Source organism: Erinaceus europaeus, chromosome 19 (genome assembly GCF_950295315.1).
Source record: "Erinaceus europaeus chromosome 19, mEriEur2.1, whole genome shotgun sequence".
NCBI classification, from domain to species: domain Eukaryota; kingdom Metazoa; phylum Chordata; class Mammalia; order Eulipotyphla; family Erinaceidae; genus Erinaceus; species Erinaceus europaeus.
In genome coordinates, this window is record NC_080180.1 from 2,284,186 (window position 1) to 2,301,460 (window position 17,275).

The 17,275-nt window shown below is 56.1% G+C and overlaps 1 protein-coding gene across 5 annotated transcripts in view; it reads left to right on the plus strand.

The window, feature by feature from the left end:
- Positions 1–1,083: 1,083 nt before the first annotated feature.
- Positions 1,084–17,275, plus strand: part of CENPF (centromere protein F) — a 46,316-nt gene continuing 30,124 nt past the window's right edge. For all 5 annotated transcript variants that reach the window (XM_060178431.1, XM_060178434.1, XM_060178432.1 and 2 more), the window contains exons 1-7: positions 1,084–1,166; positions 4,673–4,871; positions 7,460–7,656; positions 10,416–10,528; positions 12,521–12,612; positions 14,118–14,394; positions 16,930–17,132. In XM_060178431.1, coding sequence (XP_060034414.1) covers positions 4,710–4,871; positions 7,460–7,656; positions 10,416–10,528; positions 12,521–12,612; positions 14,118–14,394; positions 16,930–17,132 — 1,044 coding nt within the window. In that variant the 5' untranslated portion in view covers positions 1,084–1,166; positions 4,673–4,709. The remainder of the gene's footprint in view (positions 1,167–4,672; positions 4,872–7,459; positions 7,657–10,415; positions 10,529–12,520; positions 12,613–14,117; positions 14,395–16,929; positions 17,133–17,275) is intronic.

Genomic DNA, 17,275 nt, shown 5'->3' on the forward strand with positions numbered 1-17,275 from the left:
ATAGCCCTGTGTGCATAGCCCTGAGCCCTGTGCCCATAGCCCTGTGCGCATAGCCCTGAGCCCGTAGCCCTGAGCGCATAGCCCTGTGCCCATAGCCCTGTACCCTGTGCCCATAGCCCTGTACCCTGTGCCCATAGCCCTGTACCCTGTGCCCTGTGCCCATAGCCCTGTACCCTGTGCCCATAGCCCTGTACCCTGTGCCCTGAGCCCTGTGCCCATAGCCCTGAGCCCTGTACCCTGTGCCCATAGCACTGTACCCTGTGCCCTGCGCCCTGCGCCCATAGCCCTGCACCCTGTGCCCATAGCCCTGCACCCTGTGCCCTGTGCCCATAGCCCTGAGCCCTGTACCCATAGCACTGTACCCTGTGCCCTGCACCCTGCGCCCATAGCCCGGCACCCTGCACCCTGTGCCCATAGCCCTGCACCCTGTGCCCTGCGCCCATAGCCCTGTACCCTGTGCCCATAGCCCATAACCCTGAGCCCTGCACCCTGTGCCCATAGCACTGTACCCTGAGCCCAGAGCCCTGTACCCTGAGCCCAGAGCCCTGCACCCTGTGCCCATAGCCCATAACCCTGAGCCCTGCACCCTGTGCCCATAGCACTGTACCCTGAGCCCAGAGCCCTGTACCCTGAGCCCAGAGCCCTGCACCCTGTCCCCATAGCCCTGAGCCCTGCACCCTGTGTCCATAGCCCTGCGCCCTGAGCCCTGCACCCTGAGCCCTGTGCCCTGCACCCTGTGCCCATAGCCCTGAGCCCTGCGCCCTGAGCCCTGCGCCCTGAGCCCTGCACCCTGAGCCCTGAGCCCTGCGCCCTGTGCTTTGTCCCCGCGGCGGGAGCCCGGCGATAACAGGCCCCGCCCATCCGCACCCGCAGGCCCGCCGCTCCACGCCCCCACCACGCGCGCCGCCTCCGCCCCGCGTCATTTTTTAAATCCATCCGAAATACCCAATCAGTGCGGCCGCTCGCGGAGGCGGAAGCGGATTGGCCCCCGGCCCGCGGGGGGCGGAGCGTGCTGGCTCGCGGGGCCGCCAGGAGCCAATGGGCTCGCGCTCCCAGGGGGCGGGGCCGGAAGCGGCGCGGGGAGCGGGGCAGCAGCGGCGGCGGCGGGCAGTTTGAATCGGGACTCGGGCCGACCGGGCCGCAGGGTTTCGGGCCCCGCGGGCGAGGTGAGCGGTGCGGGGTGCGGGGCGCGGGGCGCGGGGCGCGGGGCGCGGGGTGGGCCGGCGTCCCCGGGGTCGTCCTGGTGGCGGGTGAGGGGCTTCCATGCTGACCCGGTGCTGGGGGTAGCCCCACATCTCTCCGGGGCTCTCTCTTTGATTTCTTACAGTTTTTCCTTTTTAATTAGTGATTTAATATTGACTTGACAAAATTACGGGCTATAATAACTGGGCTATAATTCCAAACCGTCTCCATCCCCTCCGTTGGCAACTGCAGGGATTGTCCCAAACCACAGCTATGGGTTGACTATTATTTCCATAAGTGTCTATATTATATATATTTTTCCATTTTTTTTTCCCTCTGGTCCTGCCTTCCTCTCTAAGCCACACCCACACCTGTGGCTACTTACTTGCAGATGTCTTTCCTTTTCTTCTTCTTCTTCTCTCTCCAGGTCTTGATGGAGTCAGGGGTGCAGAGTCCTCTGGTCACCTCCCCCCTAACTTGTCTCCCCCTCTGGGAGCCTGGACCCAAATTCTCTTTTGGGGAGCAGAAGGTGGGCGTGCTGGCTTCTGTCCCTGCTTCTCCGCCGGGCATGGGTGTTGGCAGGTGCGTCCGTCCCCTGGGGGTCTTCTGTCCGGGGACGGGCTGAGCGAGGAGCTGATCCCAGCACAGAGACCCAGCATGGGCCCCCACAGAACAGTGAGCCTCGTTGAGAGGCTGCCTTGCAGACCGGGGGCCCCACCTGCCAGCACCCACCCCCGTTGGTCTCCCCGCGGAAGCCGGAGTCTCTGTGCCGCTGCACGTGGGGACACCCAGGGCCAGCAGTGGGGGGATGACAGGGGACCCCCAGCTCCAGGGAGAATGCCACTCCCCATGTCACAAGAGCCAGATGCCTTGGGCCTGAGGCTTGCTAACAGAGATCTCTTTCCAGCTTGGAGACGCCTCTCTAGGTGGTAGGTGAGGCAGCCGTTCTCTGCTTCCTTCTAGAGACTCCACCACCCCGTCCCGTCCCGTCCCTGACAGGCACACGCTGTGCTCTGCCTGGCTCACTGCTTGTGATGCTTGGCTGTCTTTGTCCTTCCTTCCTCCCTCCCTCCCTCCCTCCCACCCTTCCTTCCTTCCTTCCTTCCTTTCTTTTTTTTTTTAAATATTTATTGATTCCCTTTTGTTGTCCTTGTTGTTTTATTGTTGTAGTTATGATTGATGTTGTTGTTGTTGGACAGGACAGAGAGAAATGGAGAGAGGAGGGGAAGACAGAGAGGGGGAGAGAAAGACAGACACCTGCAGACCTGCTTCACCGCCTGGGAAGCGACTCCCCTGCAGGTGGGGAGCCGGGGGCTCGAACCTGGATCCTCACGCCGGTCCTTGTGCTTCGTGCCACGTGCGCTTAACCCGCTGCGCCACCGCCCGACTCCCTGTCTTTGTCTTTTCATCCCCCCGGGACTCCATGCAGATTATCTCTGGACGATGCTTTAGTTGAGCAGAAGCCCCCGCTTACCCCGGCCGGCTTGGGTCTGGCGGCTGCTTCCAGCCGTCTTCACAGCTGTCTCTGAGGTTATGGAAGGTCGACGTACTCGCCGGCCTATCTCTGTGCTCTTTTCTTTCACCCCTCTCTGCCTTACCTTGAGATCGCTCCCTCCCTCCTCGGCTGTCCTCATGGCCAGCTTCAGGGGTCGGCTGGCAGGGTCAGCGCAGTTACTCCCGGGCTGGACGGAGAGAGGCGGCTCTCGGGGCAGTGCAGACACCCGCGGGGGAGCTTGGACGCACTGGCCTGGGGGTGAAGATGCTGTGTCCTCAGAGCTGAGCTTTCCAAGGCTTGATGCCCAGCTCAGGTGTGACCCTGGGTCTTTCCTCGAAACTCTTCTTACCGTTCTTGGTCCTTCCATTAGCTATTTGCTATTCCTTTATTTAATTTTTTTTTTTTTTTTAAATATTTATTTCTTTTTGTTGTCCTTTTTTTTTTTTTTTTTTACTGTGGTAGTTATTGTTGTTATTGTTGATGTCGTTGTTGGATAGGACAGAGAGAAATGGAGAGAGATGGGGAAGACAGAGAGGGGGAGAGAAAGACAGACACCTGTAGACCTGCTTCACCACCTGTGAAGCGACTCCCCTGCAGGTGGGGAGCCGGGGGCTCGAACCGAGATTCTTACGCAGGTCCTTGTGCTTCTCACTACATGCGCTTAACCTGCTGCGCTACCGCCGATTCCCTGCTATTCCATTATTTTAAAATATATATTTTATTTATTTACATATTGCATAGAAAAAGAAATTGAGAGGTAGGGGAGAGACAGAGAGACACCTGCAGCCCTCCTTCACCACTGCTTTGCCCCTGCAGGTGGGGACCAGGGGCTTGAACCTGGGTCCTTGTGCACTGTAATCTGTGTGCTTAGCCAGGTGCCCCACCACCCACCCCCTTTTTTTTTAATTGGCATATTCCCCACAATGACTGTGAACTTCATCTAGCACAGAAGGGAGAACTATTCTGTTGCCAGAACAACTGGGCTGTGGATGCCTTTCTCTCCTCAGTGAGGTTCTCAAGGCAGAGGGGCCGTTTGCCTCTCTGTTCTGCCGGCTGATTCAGCCTTCCCAGATGTGGCTGAGGACGTTGCACCCTTCGCCCTGACTCGCCAGCGCCCACAGAAAGACAGCAGGCCACACCAGTGAAGGCTGAGGAAGCTGGCCACCCTTACTCCCTGTTTTTGAGCAGGGACTTGAGCCCCCGGTGCTTTGCATTGACGCACACAGGGCCCCGCCGTCGGCTCGCTCACTCACCTGCTCACTAACCACACACAGCATAGCCACCTTGGGACACACCACTAGGAGACGGGCCAGGTGGTGGAGCTCAGCGATGGGGTTCCCGAGGAAGAGGGACAAAAGGTGTGTGTGGGGGTGCTGGCCTCCTGCAGAGGGGAGAGGGTGCCTCTGCAGTGTCCTCTGAACTTTACATTAAAACAGTTTCACAGAATGAAAACAAGCGGAATGGTAGAAAAGCCGCAGCAGCAGGAATCACAGAAACGCAACAACGGAGAGGGGGCCTGGCAGTGGTGTGCCTGCTTGAGGGCACATAGTGTCATAGACGTGGATGCGGGTTCAAGCCCTGAGCCTGTGTGTGTGTGTGTGTGTGTGTGTGTGTGTGTGTGTGTGTCCGTCCCAGCAATAACCCTGTTGGCAATGAAACCAAATCAAAACAATCGAGAACTAGGGGGTGCAAGGCCTGCAGGTGCCGTGAGTCCCCAAGTCAGGCTCCCCTCAGGATTCCGGACATGGGACCTTCCAGCCAGGGGACTGGAGCAAAAGCAGGTCCTTCAGTGACTTGAGGTCCCGTCACTCTTGTTACACTTCCAAAGGAGATCAGTGAAGCAGTGCCACCTGGGGACCTGCCGTGCTTGGTCAGCGGGGTTAGGGGGTCTCCCCCAAAAGGTGGAGAGGACAGATGGCCCCTCCAAAGCTTAGCTCTGAGCTGGCCGCCTCCCAGGCTGAATTTCAGGACTGAGGGGCCGGTGCTTCTTTTCAGCTGACTGGTCCATGCTGGCAGCAGGCACGGGAGCGCCATGAGCTGGGCCGTGGAGGAATGGAAGGACAGCCTGTCCGGCCGGGCGCTGCAGAAGGTGCAGGAGCTCGAGGGGCAGCTGGACAGGCTGAAGAAGGAGAGGCAGCAGCGGCAGTTCCAGCTGGAGACGCTGGAGGCGGCCCTACAGAAGCAGAAGCAGAAGGTACTACACAGCCCTGCCTGCCTGCCTGGCCCTGATGCCTGGCCCCTGCCTGGCCCTGCCTTGCCCTGATGCCTGCCTGGGCCCTGCCTGCCTGGTCCTGATGCCTGGCTGGCCCCTGCCTGGCCTGCCCCCTGCATGGCCAGTTCCTTGACTGGCATGTCCCCTGCCTGGCCTGTCCCCTGCCTGCCCCGTCCCCTGCCTGGCCTATCCTCTGCCTGGCCAGTCCCCTGCCAGCCTGCCCCCTGCCTGCCCTGTACCCTGCCTGACCCGTGACTGGCCTGTTCCCTGCAGGCCGGCACCCTGACTGGCCCTGTCCCTTGCCTGGCCCCATCCCCTGCCTGGCCCCGTCCCCTGCCTGGCCTGCCCCCTGCCTGCTTATCCCCTGCCTGGCCTGTCCCCTGCCTACCCCATCGCCTGCCTGGCCTGTCCCCTGCCTGCCCCGTCCCCTGTCTGGCCTGTCCCCTGCCTGCCCCGTCCCCTGCCTGGCCAGTCCCCTGCCTGCCTGCCCCCTGCCTGCCCTGTACCCTGCCTGTCCCCTGACTGGCCTGTTCCCTGCCGGCCTGCCCCCTGACTGGCCCCATCCCCTGCCTGGCCTGTCCCCTGCCTGCCCCGTCCCCTGCCTGCCCCGTCCCCTGCCTGTCCTATTCCCTGCCGGCCTGTCCCCTGCCTGCCCTGTACCCTGCCTGTCCCCTGACTGGCCTGTTCCCTGCCGGCCTGCCCCCTGCCTGGCCTGTCCCCTGCCTGTCCTGGCCCATCCCCTGCCTGCCCCGTCCCCTGCCTGTCCTATTCCCTGCCTGGCCTGTCCCCTGCCTGGCCTGTCCCCTGCCTGGCCCATCCCCTGCCTGCCCCGTCCCCTGCCTGTCCTATTCCCTGCCGGCCTGTCCCCTGCCTGCCTGCCCCCTGCCTGCCTGCCCCCTGCCAGCCCCGTCCCCTACCTGGCCCCGTCCGCTGCCTGTCCCTGCCTGATCTGTCCCCAACTAGCCTGTATTCTGCCTGGCCTGCCCCTGTACCTTGGGGTTTAAATCAGTTGGTTCTGCTGTCTGTGGTGCCAGTCACTTCCTCTCCTCTTGAGCCGTGCTATCTGTTTAATAAACACTTATTTATGGAGAGGGAGGGAGAGAGCAAACGGCCCATTGCTCGGCTGTGGCTAATGGTGGTGCCAGGGAGTGAACCCAGGACCCCTCGCGTACTCACCCATCTTACTCACTTCAGTCCAGCTTAGTTTATGTTCCGTGCCGGTGGTAGAACTCAGGGCTTCATCTCCGGCTCTCCCACTGAGCCCCCTCCCTGGCTCCTTTTCTCTGTGGCCCCTGTCCCCATCACCTTTGCTCAGCTGCCGAGGCCTGGGCTCACTGAGTGCCCTGGCAGCCTCCTCTGGGACTGGGGCTGGGCTCTGTGGTGCCATGTGGGAGCTCTGCATTTCTGAGCAGAGCACTTTGGAGAGTTTGCCTGTCTGGGAGCCCCAGGCCTCTTCTCCATGGAGGGGAGGAGAGCCTCCACGGCCCTTCCCCTCGTGCCCCTGCCCTGCCTGGGGAGGGAGCTGTGCTGTCCTGCCTCTGCTTGTTTGTTTCTGGAGGAGATTGCTGTTAGCAGCCCAGCCCCAGAGTGGCTGAGGGACCCCACGTGCCCCGGTTTTGACCGTTGTGCTGGAAACGTCCGGCAGACTCGCTTCCTCGGATGCCTGTGCGTAGCCTGCACCGAAGGCGAGTGATGTGCGGCTACTCACTCCCTGATGCTGTGCCTGGCTCTGCCCTGGGCTCCCGGCGCAGCAGGCAGTGAGAATGGGCCTCCGGGTGCCGCCCCAGCTTCAAGAGTGGGCATCTCAGAGATGAGCTCACTTGCGATGGCTTACCAGGTGACAGGGCCTGGGTTCAGGTCCTACATGGGAACACCACAGCACCAGGGGAAGATCTGTGGGTGACAGACTTGTGCTGTGATCTCTCTCTCTTCCACTCTCTCTCTCTCTCTCTCTCTCTCTCTCTCTTCTCTCTTTCTGTTTCTCTATCTAAAAGGAAAAAGTGGGCCCCAGGAGCACTGAAGTCAGACATGCTCCAGGCCCCAAGTGCCACAAAAACCAGCACACCGGGTTAAGTGTACATGGCGCAAAGCACAAGGACTGGTGCAAGGACCCGGGTTCAAGTCCCCGGCTCCCCACTTGCTGGGGGAGAGGGGTTGCTTCGCAGGCGGTGAAGCAGGTCTGCAGGTGTCTGTCTGTCTCTTCCCCTCTCTGTCTTCCCCTCCTCGCTCCATTTCTCTCTGTCCTGTCCAACAACAACAGCAACAACCACAACGATATGGGGGAAAAAAAATGGCCGCAGGAGCCATCCAGGAGTGGCTTCGTAGTGCAGGCACTGAGCCCCCACTATGACCCTGGAGGCAAAAAAGAAGAAGAGGAACAACAACAACAAAGCCAGCCAGTGGGCATCTTCATTTCCTGTACCGTGAGAGCTCACTGGATGAGTACAGCCTTGTCGCGGGACGCCAGTTGTGTCGCTCTCAGTCCCACGCAGAGTTAAGGGCCGAGTCGGGGCCAGTAAGAGGCCTGCCTGCTCCCTCCTGAACGGGCTCCCCTCTGCCCTCACCCTCAGGTTGAGGATGAGAAGAGCGAGGGCGTCAGCCTGAGGAGGGAGAACCAGAGCCTGGCGGAGGCCTGTGAGAACCTGGAGAAGGCGAGGCAGAAGATCTCGCACGAGCTTCAGGTCAAGGAGTCGCAGGTGAACTTCCAGGAAGGGCAGCTGAACTCAAGCAGAAAGCAGATAGAGCAGCTGGAGCAGGAGCTGAAGAGGTGAGTGCCTGCGCGCCGCCCTCCGGGGCTGAGGAAGGTTCATGCTCATTGACAGTTTACTTCCATACAGACCTTGGTTCTGTCATTGCATTTAGTTTAAAAACTTTTTATAAAAAAATATTTAATTTCATCTTTTTTTTTTTTTTTTTTTTTTTTTAGTTAGAGATACAGAGAGAAAGATACAGAGGCAGAGAGACCAGAGCCCTGCTCAGCTCTGGCTGATGGTGGTGCTGGGGACTGAACCTGGGACCTCAGAGCCTCAGGCATCAGTGTCTTTTGCAGAACCCTTATGCTGCCTCCCCAGCCCTGGTCTAAGAATCTTATCTATGATGTGGATATAGATGTTTATAATCTACTGAAGCTCAGCTACAAAAATTCTCGAGTAGGGAGTCAGGCGGTAGCGCAGCAGGTTAAGTGCACATGGTGCAAAGCGCAAGGACCGGCGTAAGGATCCCGGTTCGAGCCCCCGGCTCCCCACCTGCAGGGGAGTCGCTTCACAGGCGGTGAAGCAGGTCTGCAGGTGTCTTATCCAACAACAATGACATCAACAACAACAATAATAACTACAAAAACAATAAAATAAGGGCAACAAAAGGGAAAATAAATAATTTAAAAATTAGTGTTTTTTAAAAAAAATAAAGGTATTAAAAATAAATTAAAAAAAAAAACCTATAGACTGTAACAACTTGAATTTGTTTGTGAGTTCTCGGCAGACCTTTGAGGTGTGGGAGCTTGATTTTAGGTTTCCTCAGGAAAGTCCCCACTGGGTTGAGCCCTCTGAAGTGTTGATCAGAGCTCGAGTCCTGACAGCTGCAGGTAGTTAAACCCAGTAGGAAACAGCTCAAGTCTTTCAGAGGGAGAGACACCACAGCACCCAAGGTGCTTCCCCAGGCGCCAGCCGGGTGTGGGGTCTCCCACCTGGGCTGCAGGTGTGGCCAGAGCTCCCCTGTCTCACTGGATTCACGTGGAGTCCAGAGGGAAGGAGCCCCTGGCTCTGCGGGGATCCCCTGTGGACTCAGCAGCCGCTAGCCCTGGGTTTCTGCTCCCCGGCACCTGCTAGGGCAGCCGCCAGCTCCATGCACCCCAGGTGGAGTCATGAAGGTTTCCTGCGAGGGTCTGGGAGCTACTGCATCAGCCACTTTTGTCATTAGGACCGCCGTGGGTTGGAGTTGGAATGACAGACTTTTGGAAATGCCTGGATAAATGAAGCCCTGGCATGAAACGCCCCAATCTCAACAACGGGAAACACACTGGATTGTGTGCTCCTGCCATGAGCTGGAATGCAAGAGTTGGCTCTGCTCGGGGCTCTGCTCCTCCCATCCGGGGAGGGCTGGAACCAGCTACCTAGCGCTCCTGTGCCCTTGGCTTCTGTAGAGTGCCCGCGGCTCACAGCCTGGGCACAGCAGTGACGGTCTTCAGTGCGTTTCTGTGTCTACAGCAGTGACATCAGAGACCTGCGTGGAGCCCCACTGCTGGGCAGCATCTGGGCTGTGGGCACTCTGCAGACGCAGTGGTGGACGCCTTTTCCAGCCCTAGCTTTTCCATTTATTTATTTATTACTTTTTAATTTAATTTAATTTTTGGGAGAGATGCAGAGAGAGAAACACCAGAGCACTGCTCAGCTCTGGCTTATGGTGGTGCGGGGGGATTGAACCTGGGACTTTGGAGCTTCAGAGCATGAGAGTCTCTTTGCATAACCATCATGCTATCTACCCCCACCCTGCCTTTATAGATTTTTCAGATCACCTTATTGGGGGAAATAATGATGTTATCACAAGTCTATAATTTCTTTCTTCTCTCCCTCTCTCTTCCTCTCTTTCTCTTTAATTTCTTTTTTAATTAATTAATTATTATTATTTTTTTTTACCAGAACACTACTCAGCTCTGGTTTATGGTGGTGCTGGGGATTGAACTTTGGAGCCTCAGGCATGAGAGTCTATTTGCATAACCATCATGCTACCTACCCTCATAGGTCTACCATTTCTTATCTTCCTGTGATAGGTGTCAGCACACCACTCCCGCCACCAGCTTAAGCTACCTTGATTCTGTTACTGGTAGACTGATCTTTCCTTCCTTCCTTCCTTCCTGTAAAATTCCAGATAGGTCCGGGTTCAGGTGGTGGCACACCTGGTTGAACGCACATGTTACAGCGCGCAAGGACCCAGGTTCGAGCCCCTGGTCCCCACATGCAGGGGGAAAGCTTCACAAGTGGTGAAGCAGGGCTGCAGGTGTCTCTCTGTCTCTCTCCCTTTCTATCTCCTACCTTCCTCTTAATTTCTGGCTGTCTCTATTCAATAAGTAAAGATATATTTTAAAAAAAAATCCAGATAGGTGTTCTGGCAGGTGGCACAGTGGATAAAGTGTTGGACTCTCAAGTATGAGGTTCAGAGTTAGATCCCCTGCAGTGCATGTACTAGCAGTGATGGCTGCTGCTTGCTCTCCCTGTGTGTCATTATTAAAGACATCAAACCTTTCAAAATGAAATTCCAGATGGGAAAAGACACAGGAAGAGAGACAGAAAAGGAGACAGGGCAGCATGGCTCCATCATTCGTGAAGCTTCTCCTGGTGCCATGCGTGGCCCCCATGTACTATGGGGGTCGTGGCCCCCGTCTTCACGCATGGTTAATGGCGGGGCATCTGTCGGTCCCCCGGTGCCTTCACTTCACCTTGACTTGGGCAGGATATTCACTGGGGGAGGCAAGGTGTCGAACTGAGTATCCTGCTGTGACCTGTGTCTCCCGTGGCCCTTTGCTGACAGGTGTAAATCTGAGCTCGAGAGAAGCCAACAGTCAGCAGACGCTTCTCAGAACCCAGGCGGCACACCCCAAAAACTGCTCGCAACCCCGTTAACACCGAGCCAGTATTACCATGGTAAGGATTCTTTTTTTTTTCCTTTCCAGAATGGGATGTCCTACTTGGGTTTTTCTTTGGTCGGAGATGAATTGATTCAAGGGACAGTTTGATTTCTCAGCTGGGTGTTAACCAGACATGCAGACTGGTGACATCAACACCCTTCTTCTTTCATGTTATTGATTTATTTATTTTGGATAGAGAGATAGAGAAATTGAGAGAGAAGGGCAGGTGTGGAGGGGGTGAGAGACATTGCAGCCCTACTTCCCCACTTGTCAAGCTTCCACCCTGCAGCTTGGGGCCGGGGGACTTGAACCCGGGGCCTTGTGAACTGCAGTGTGTGCGCTTTACCAGCTGCGCCGCTGCCGAGCCCCATCAGTGTATGTCTCTGAACATTTCCCTTTTTTTTTTTTTTTTTGGTCACAGAGGCTTTATTGCCCTGGGATGGCTTTGTCAGATAAAGAGAGTGAGACAGAGATCGAAAGGGAAAGATGCCTCAGCGCCCCGAAATGTCCCCGTTGTGGTAGGGGGCAAGTTGAGCCCGGGTGGTCCGCTTCAAATCAAACACACCGGTCAGGTGGCCTACTTAGCTGGGGTATGCTTCGTTTATTTACTTAATTTAAATTTCAAGTGATTTTTATTAATGTTTATCACTTTTTTTTCCTACACAGATTGTGTATTATTTTCAAATGTTTTTATTTATTTACTACTGGATAGAGACAGAAAGGAATTGAGAGGGGAGGGGGAGATAAGGGAGGGAGAGACAGACTCCGGTAGCCCCACATCACTATGAAGCTTCTCCCCAGCAGGTGGGGAGCGGGGGGCTTGTACCCTGGTCCTTTACACTGTAATGTGAGCACTTAACCTGGCGCACCACCGCCTGGCCCCTAAAACTGTCTTTTTTCTAGGGGGTGAGGTGGGGTGGGGTTCTTTTACTTTACCTGAGCCCTGCTCAGCTCTGGCTTATGGTGGTGTTGGGGATTGAACCTGGGACTTTGGAGCCTGGGGTATAAGAGGCTCTTTGCATAACCATTATGCTCTCTACCCCTGCCCAGGATGCTTTAGAAAGTAAACCCATGGGAGTCGGGCGGTAGCGCAGTGGGTTAAGCGCACGTGGCGCAAAGTGGGTTAAGCGCACGTAGCGCACGTGGCGTAAGGATCCCGGTTCGAGCCCCCGGCTCCCCACCTGCAGGGGAGTCGCTTCACAGGCGGTGAAGCAGGTCTGCAGGTGTTTGTCTTTCTCTCCCCCTCTCTGTCTTCCCCTCCTCTCTCCACTTCTCTCTGTCCTATCCAACGACGACAACAATAATAACTACAACAATAAAACAACAAGGGCAAACGAAAGAGAATAAATAAATAAATACTTAAAAAAAAGTAAACCCATATGAGAATATTTAAAACACCTATGTTTTATGTATTTGGTTTGTTTGAATAATTTGGTCACTGTCTTGTTGTCCCAGCCAAAATGCTTTTCTATATCAAAGAAGATCCCCGCCCCCAGATATATTTATCTGGTATCAAGTCAACAGTTCCTAGCATCTCATCCTAAGTTATTTTCTTCCAGCTGTTCAAATTTGCCCTTGTTTCTAAAAGGCAGTGCATGGTCAGTGCCGTGAGCAACCTCCCAGGCCCAGCTTCTGCCGTGTAATTCAAAGCCGATCGCACAGGGGACGGTCGGTGTCTCACCTCTTCCCTAAGAATGTTCCGCACACCTCACCCACCAAGCACCGTTTCCCTCCCCTGAAGGGAACAGCTCCCTCACCTGTCTGCCAAGCCCTCCTCTCTCTCCTCCGTCAGAATCCTCAGATCTGAGAACTTAACTGGTGTCTCACCCTGTCTGTTCCTCGGCTCTGTTTCCTAAATGCGCCCCCGACACGAGTGAGGTCACCTGGTATTCTGAGACCCTAGTCTGTAAGTCAGACTTCAGCGCCGTGCTGACTGACGGCTGTCCGTCTGTCAGTGCCTCCGTGACATTAGCAAGTGAAGTAAAACCGCACCGTTGTTCGTGTTTAGGCTCCAAGTATGAAGAGCTCCAGGAAAAATACCAGAAAGAAGTTGAAGCCCGGAAGAGATTAGAGGCAGAAGTCAAAGTCCCGCAGGCTAAAGTGAGTGAACTCGGGGGCTCGTGAAAGCACGCGGTTGGCTTGATCGAGAACAAGGTCTGAGGAAAACGGGTCTTAGGGAGAGCTGATGCTTTCGCTAACACGGAGAGAACAGAGGACCTGGGCTCCCCGGCCGTCCGTTTCAGCTCTCCTGTGATGTGGGCAGATGAGCAAAAGAAATGGCCGAGAGACGTGCTCAGTGCCGTTCCAGCGTCCGGTGCAGGTTTTCACCAATCGCTTGGACTCCACAGAACCTGGTTCCACGGGCATCTGCTTTTCTTCACTTCTGCTCATGGGATGTCCTCCCTGCCTCCCTTCCTCCCATCCTCCCTTTCCTTTCTTTGTTTGTTTTTTTTCTTCCTCCTCCAGGGTTATTGCTGGGCTCGGTGCCTGCACCATGAATCCACCGCTCCTGGAGGCCATTTTTTTTTCCCCTTTTGTTGCCCTTGTTGTAGCTTCGTTGTGGTTATTATTATTGCCCTTGTTGACGCAATTCGTTGTTGGATAGGACAGAGAGAAATGGAGAGAGGAGGGGAAGACAGAGAGGGGGAGAGAAAGACAGACACCTGCAGACCTGCTTCACCGCCTGGGAAGCGGCTCCCCTGCAGGTGGGGAGCCGGGGCTCGAACCGGGATCCTGACGCCGGTCCCTGCGCTTTGCGCCACCGCCCGACCCCCCTTTCCTTTCTTTTTTATCCTCATTTATTTATTGGATAGAGACAGCCAGAAGTCGAGAGGGTAGGGGGAGATAGAGAGGAAGAGAGAGACAGACACCTGCAGCCCTGCTTCACCACTCACAGACCTTCCCCCTCCCCCAGGTGGGGTCTGGGGGTTCGAACCTGGGCCCTTGTGCATGGTAACATGCTCTCAGCCAGGTGCACCACCACCGGGCCCCAGCGATGCTATTCTCTAATAAAGCGGTAGCAAAGGCAACTCCAGCTTTGGCCCTCAGTGACGCACGTCTGTGAAACGTAGGACATTAATGAGGAACGAGACAGCTGAGGGTTAAATGGGTGGCCATGCCATCAACACAGAGGAGGGAAAGGTCCCCCCCCCGTCAGAGCTGTGACGGAGCTGCCTTTAGCCTGTGTGAAAGGGGCAAGCATCTTCTGGGCGCGTCGTGGGCTGCGGTGCCCAGGGCTGGTGTCCCCCTAGAGTGAGTGACTGTGGGTGGGGGGCAGCGGCCACCACGGCTCCTTCCGTCTCTCTTCAGTCTGCAGGGGCGGATGGCTGGGACGTGGGGCTCTCCTCTCGTTGCCATGGGGTCGGTGGGCGAGGGGACGCGGGTCTCCGAGCGCAGGGAGCATCTGCAGGCGGCTCCGGAAACTTCTGCCGGGGCTTCGGAGCAGATCCGGAAGGGGAGCCCCTGGCGGCCCCGTGGGCCTCAGCTGGGACCGGCTTCGGCCTTCGGTGGCTGAGCTGACGGTCGGGAGACGCCCTCGGTGCCGATGGCTCCCTGCTGGTCTGGGGTGCGAGTGTCAGGGCCCTGAGCGGCTCCCCTCCTCACAGAGAGCCAGCCCGCCGCGGGCCCCCGGCACCAGGAACCACCGGGACATCGCCCGCCACCAGGCCTCGTCGTCTGTGTTCCCGTGGCAGCAGGAGCAGACCCCGGGCCGTGTCTCCTCCAGCGCCCAGAGGACCCCGCTGAGGAGAGACGCCCCTCGGGAGTGGGAGGCCACTCCAGGCCGGTCGGCTTTGAGGACGGGCAAGAGAGACGCCAACGGCAGCTTCCGTGACAGCACCAGCAGCTCCCAGGCTGCGGATCAGCTAAAGGCCCAAAATCAAGGTGACTTGGCTCCCTTAGAAGAGCTCCCGCTGCTGCTTTCACTCACCTGTTCATTCATTTTAATTTGATTGATTCGGGCCGGGGAAAGAGTACAGGGGTAGCTCACCATAGTGCGCGCCTTAGTCCCCAGGCCTCTCTCCCCACCATCATCACCCTCGCCCTCGCCTGAGCTGAATGGGGCTCTGATCTCTCTCTGTAGACGCTCTGGTGGGAATTAATAAGTCAGTATTTTAAAACAATTTAATCACTTCATTTAAAACTTAAAAATTAAAGGAACACTAGGAGTCAGATGGTAGCACAGCGGGTTAAGCGCACGTGGTACAAAGCACAGGGACCGGTGTGAGGATCCCGGTTCGAGCCCCTGGCTCCCCAGCTGCAGGGGAGTCGCTTCCCAGGCGGTGAAGCAGGTCTGCAGGTGTCTGTCTTTCTTTCCCCCTCTGTCTTCCCCTCCTCTCTCCATTTCTCTCTGTCCTGTCCAACAGTGACGACATCAATAACAACAACAATAAAAACAAGGGCGACAAAAGGGAAAATAAATCAATATTAAAAACATCACAGGAGCACTTTTACCAGGGCACTGCTCAGCTCTGGCCATCGAGCTAGTGGCCTCTGGGTCCTCAGCCGTGTGAGTCCTTGCTCAAACACCAAGGTATGTCCCTAGCCCTCAAGATAACCTTTTTTTTTTTTATTAGATTTTTTTATTTATTTATTGATGAGAAAGATAGGAGGAGAGAGAGAAAGAACCAGACATCACTCTGGTACATGTGCTGCCGGGGCTTGAACTCAGGACCTCATGCTTGAGAGTCAAGCCCTTTATCCACCTCTCGTAAGATAACTTCTTAAGGTGATACTGAACCTCTGGGACTTTGCAGCCTCGGGCGTGATAGGTTTTTATTTGATTATTATTATTATTACCATTTTTGCATAACCATTATACTATCTCCTCTACCCTCAAGATAACTTCTTAAACTGGAGTTTAAATTTGAGATCATCCAGCAATCTGATCTACATCTAGTCGGTCCTGGCTGACTTCAGACCCTCTTTGTCCCAGAGGAAGGACCCATCCACGGTGCCAGTTGGTGCTATAAAACTCTCTCTCTCTTTAACTGCCTCCGGGTCTATCACTGGGGCTCGGTGCCAGCACTCTGAGTCCACTGCTCCTGGTGACCACTTTCTTTTTATTTTATTGGATAAGACAGAAGTTGAGGGGAGGGGAGAGAGAGAAAGACAGATACCTGAGGGGGCTGATATACGTGGTTAAGCACATACATTATAGGTGTGAGGACCCAGCTTCAAGCCCCCACTCCTCATGGTGAAGCAGGTCTGCAGATGTCTCTCTCCCCTCCTCTCTCAGTTTCTCTCTGTCCTATCAAATAAAAGGAGAGAGAGAGAAATGAAGGAAGGGAAAAAGGAGGGAAGAGTAGCCACTAGGATTCGTAGATTTGTTATGCAGGCAACAAGCCCCGGTGATAACACTGGTGGCAGTTCAAAAAAAAAGGAAGCAGCAGACCTGCTTCACCACTTGTGAAGCGTCCCCTGCGGGAGGGGAGTGGGGACTCAGTCCTGAGATCTCACACACGCGACGTGTGCACGGAGCCAGGTGTGCCACCGCCGGGGCCACAAGCCTGGCTTTCTGACGACACCAGCCGTGGAGCTTTGCCATGCACCTCAACCCATGCTCTAAAGCTGGTACCCAGAAGCCCTTGGAGGTTGAGGGTGGCTTCACCGGTCCTACTGGAAGCAGATGGCGGCCCCCTCCTCACCCTGACTCCTCGGAGACCCCTGACCCTGCACACCCTCCCCCTTGGCGACTGTGCTGGCTGCTGTGGGCGGCCAAGGGGACCAGGTGGCGCTTTGGAATCTGCTCTGCACCTGGACCCCTTTCCAGTGTGTGACAGATTGAGAGCCACCATCGGTGTCACCGATGAGAGCTGTCGCCCTGCCAAGGCCACTGGAACCAAGGCGGCGTCTCTGCAGGGAGGGGGTGCCAAAAAGTCGTTGCACGTTTTAGCCGTGTGTGTGTGTGTGTGTGTGTGTGTGTGTGTGTGTGTGTGTGTGTGTGTCCGTGTGTCCCCTGCCCCCAGTCTGGTCTTACTGGAGACGGAGCTCCAGGGAATCTGTCCAGGAGGAGACTCCTGTCTGCTGGGCACTCGTGTCTGCACAGGTACAAGGCAGACGTGAGCGGGTCGGTGCCAACCCAGATGGCCATCCTCATGGGGGCGGGAGCAGGATGCCCCTTCTAATTCCAGGTCATGGTTTCAGGAGGATGTCCCCACCCCCTCACTTTCTCCCTGAAAACATGGGGACGTTTATTTCTCCTGCTTCCTCCAGGATATTGGAATACGAGTCACAACCGAGCACTGAAGTAGAATCCAATTAAGGTAGCTTGAGTCTAATGAGAACTGACTTATACTCAACTCACCAGAGATGTCAGGGCCGAGTAAAATAATTGAGTTTCTGAAATCAGGTGTGGGGGGCAGGGGGGAGGGAGAGAGGATGCTGTCGCTCAAGCACAGGTGGTGTTTGTGGTTTCAGACCTCAGGAGCAAGATTACAGAGCTGGAACTATGTCTGCAAGGACAGGAAAAGGAAATGAAGAACCAGGGGAGTCAATGCCAAGAGCTCCAGGTCCGGCTGGAGAAAGTGAAGGCAGAGCTGACGGAGAAGGAGAGACTGCTGAGTAAGCGCCAGGACGAGGTGACCAGAACCACGGCCCAGCTGGACCAGGCCTCAGCCAAGGTACCGGACCCCTCACTCCTTCTCTGGAAGGCGCGCGCGCGTCCACACAGGCGTTTGGGAAGGGCACATGGCCCCGTGAGAACACGCTGTGGACTCGGCGACCGTGCGGTGGGCAGAGTTGGCGCCGCTGAACCAGAAAGTCC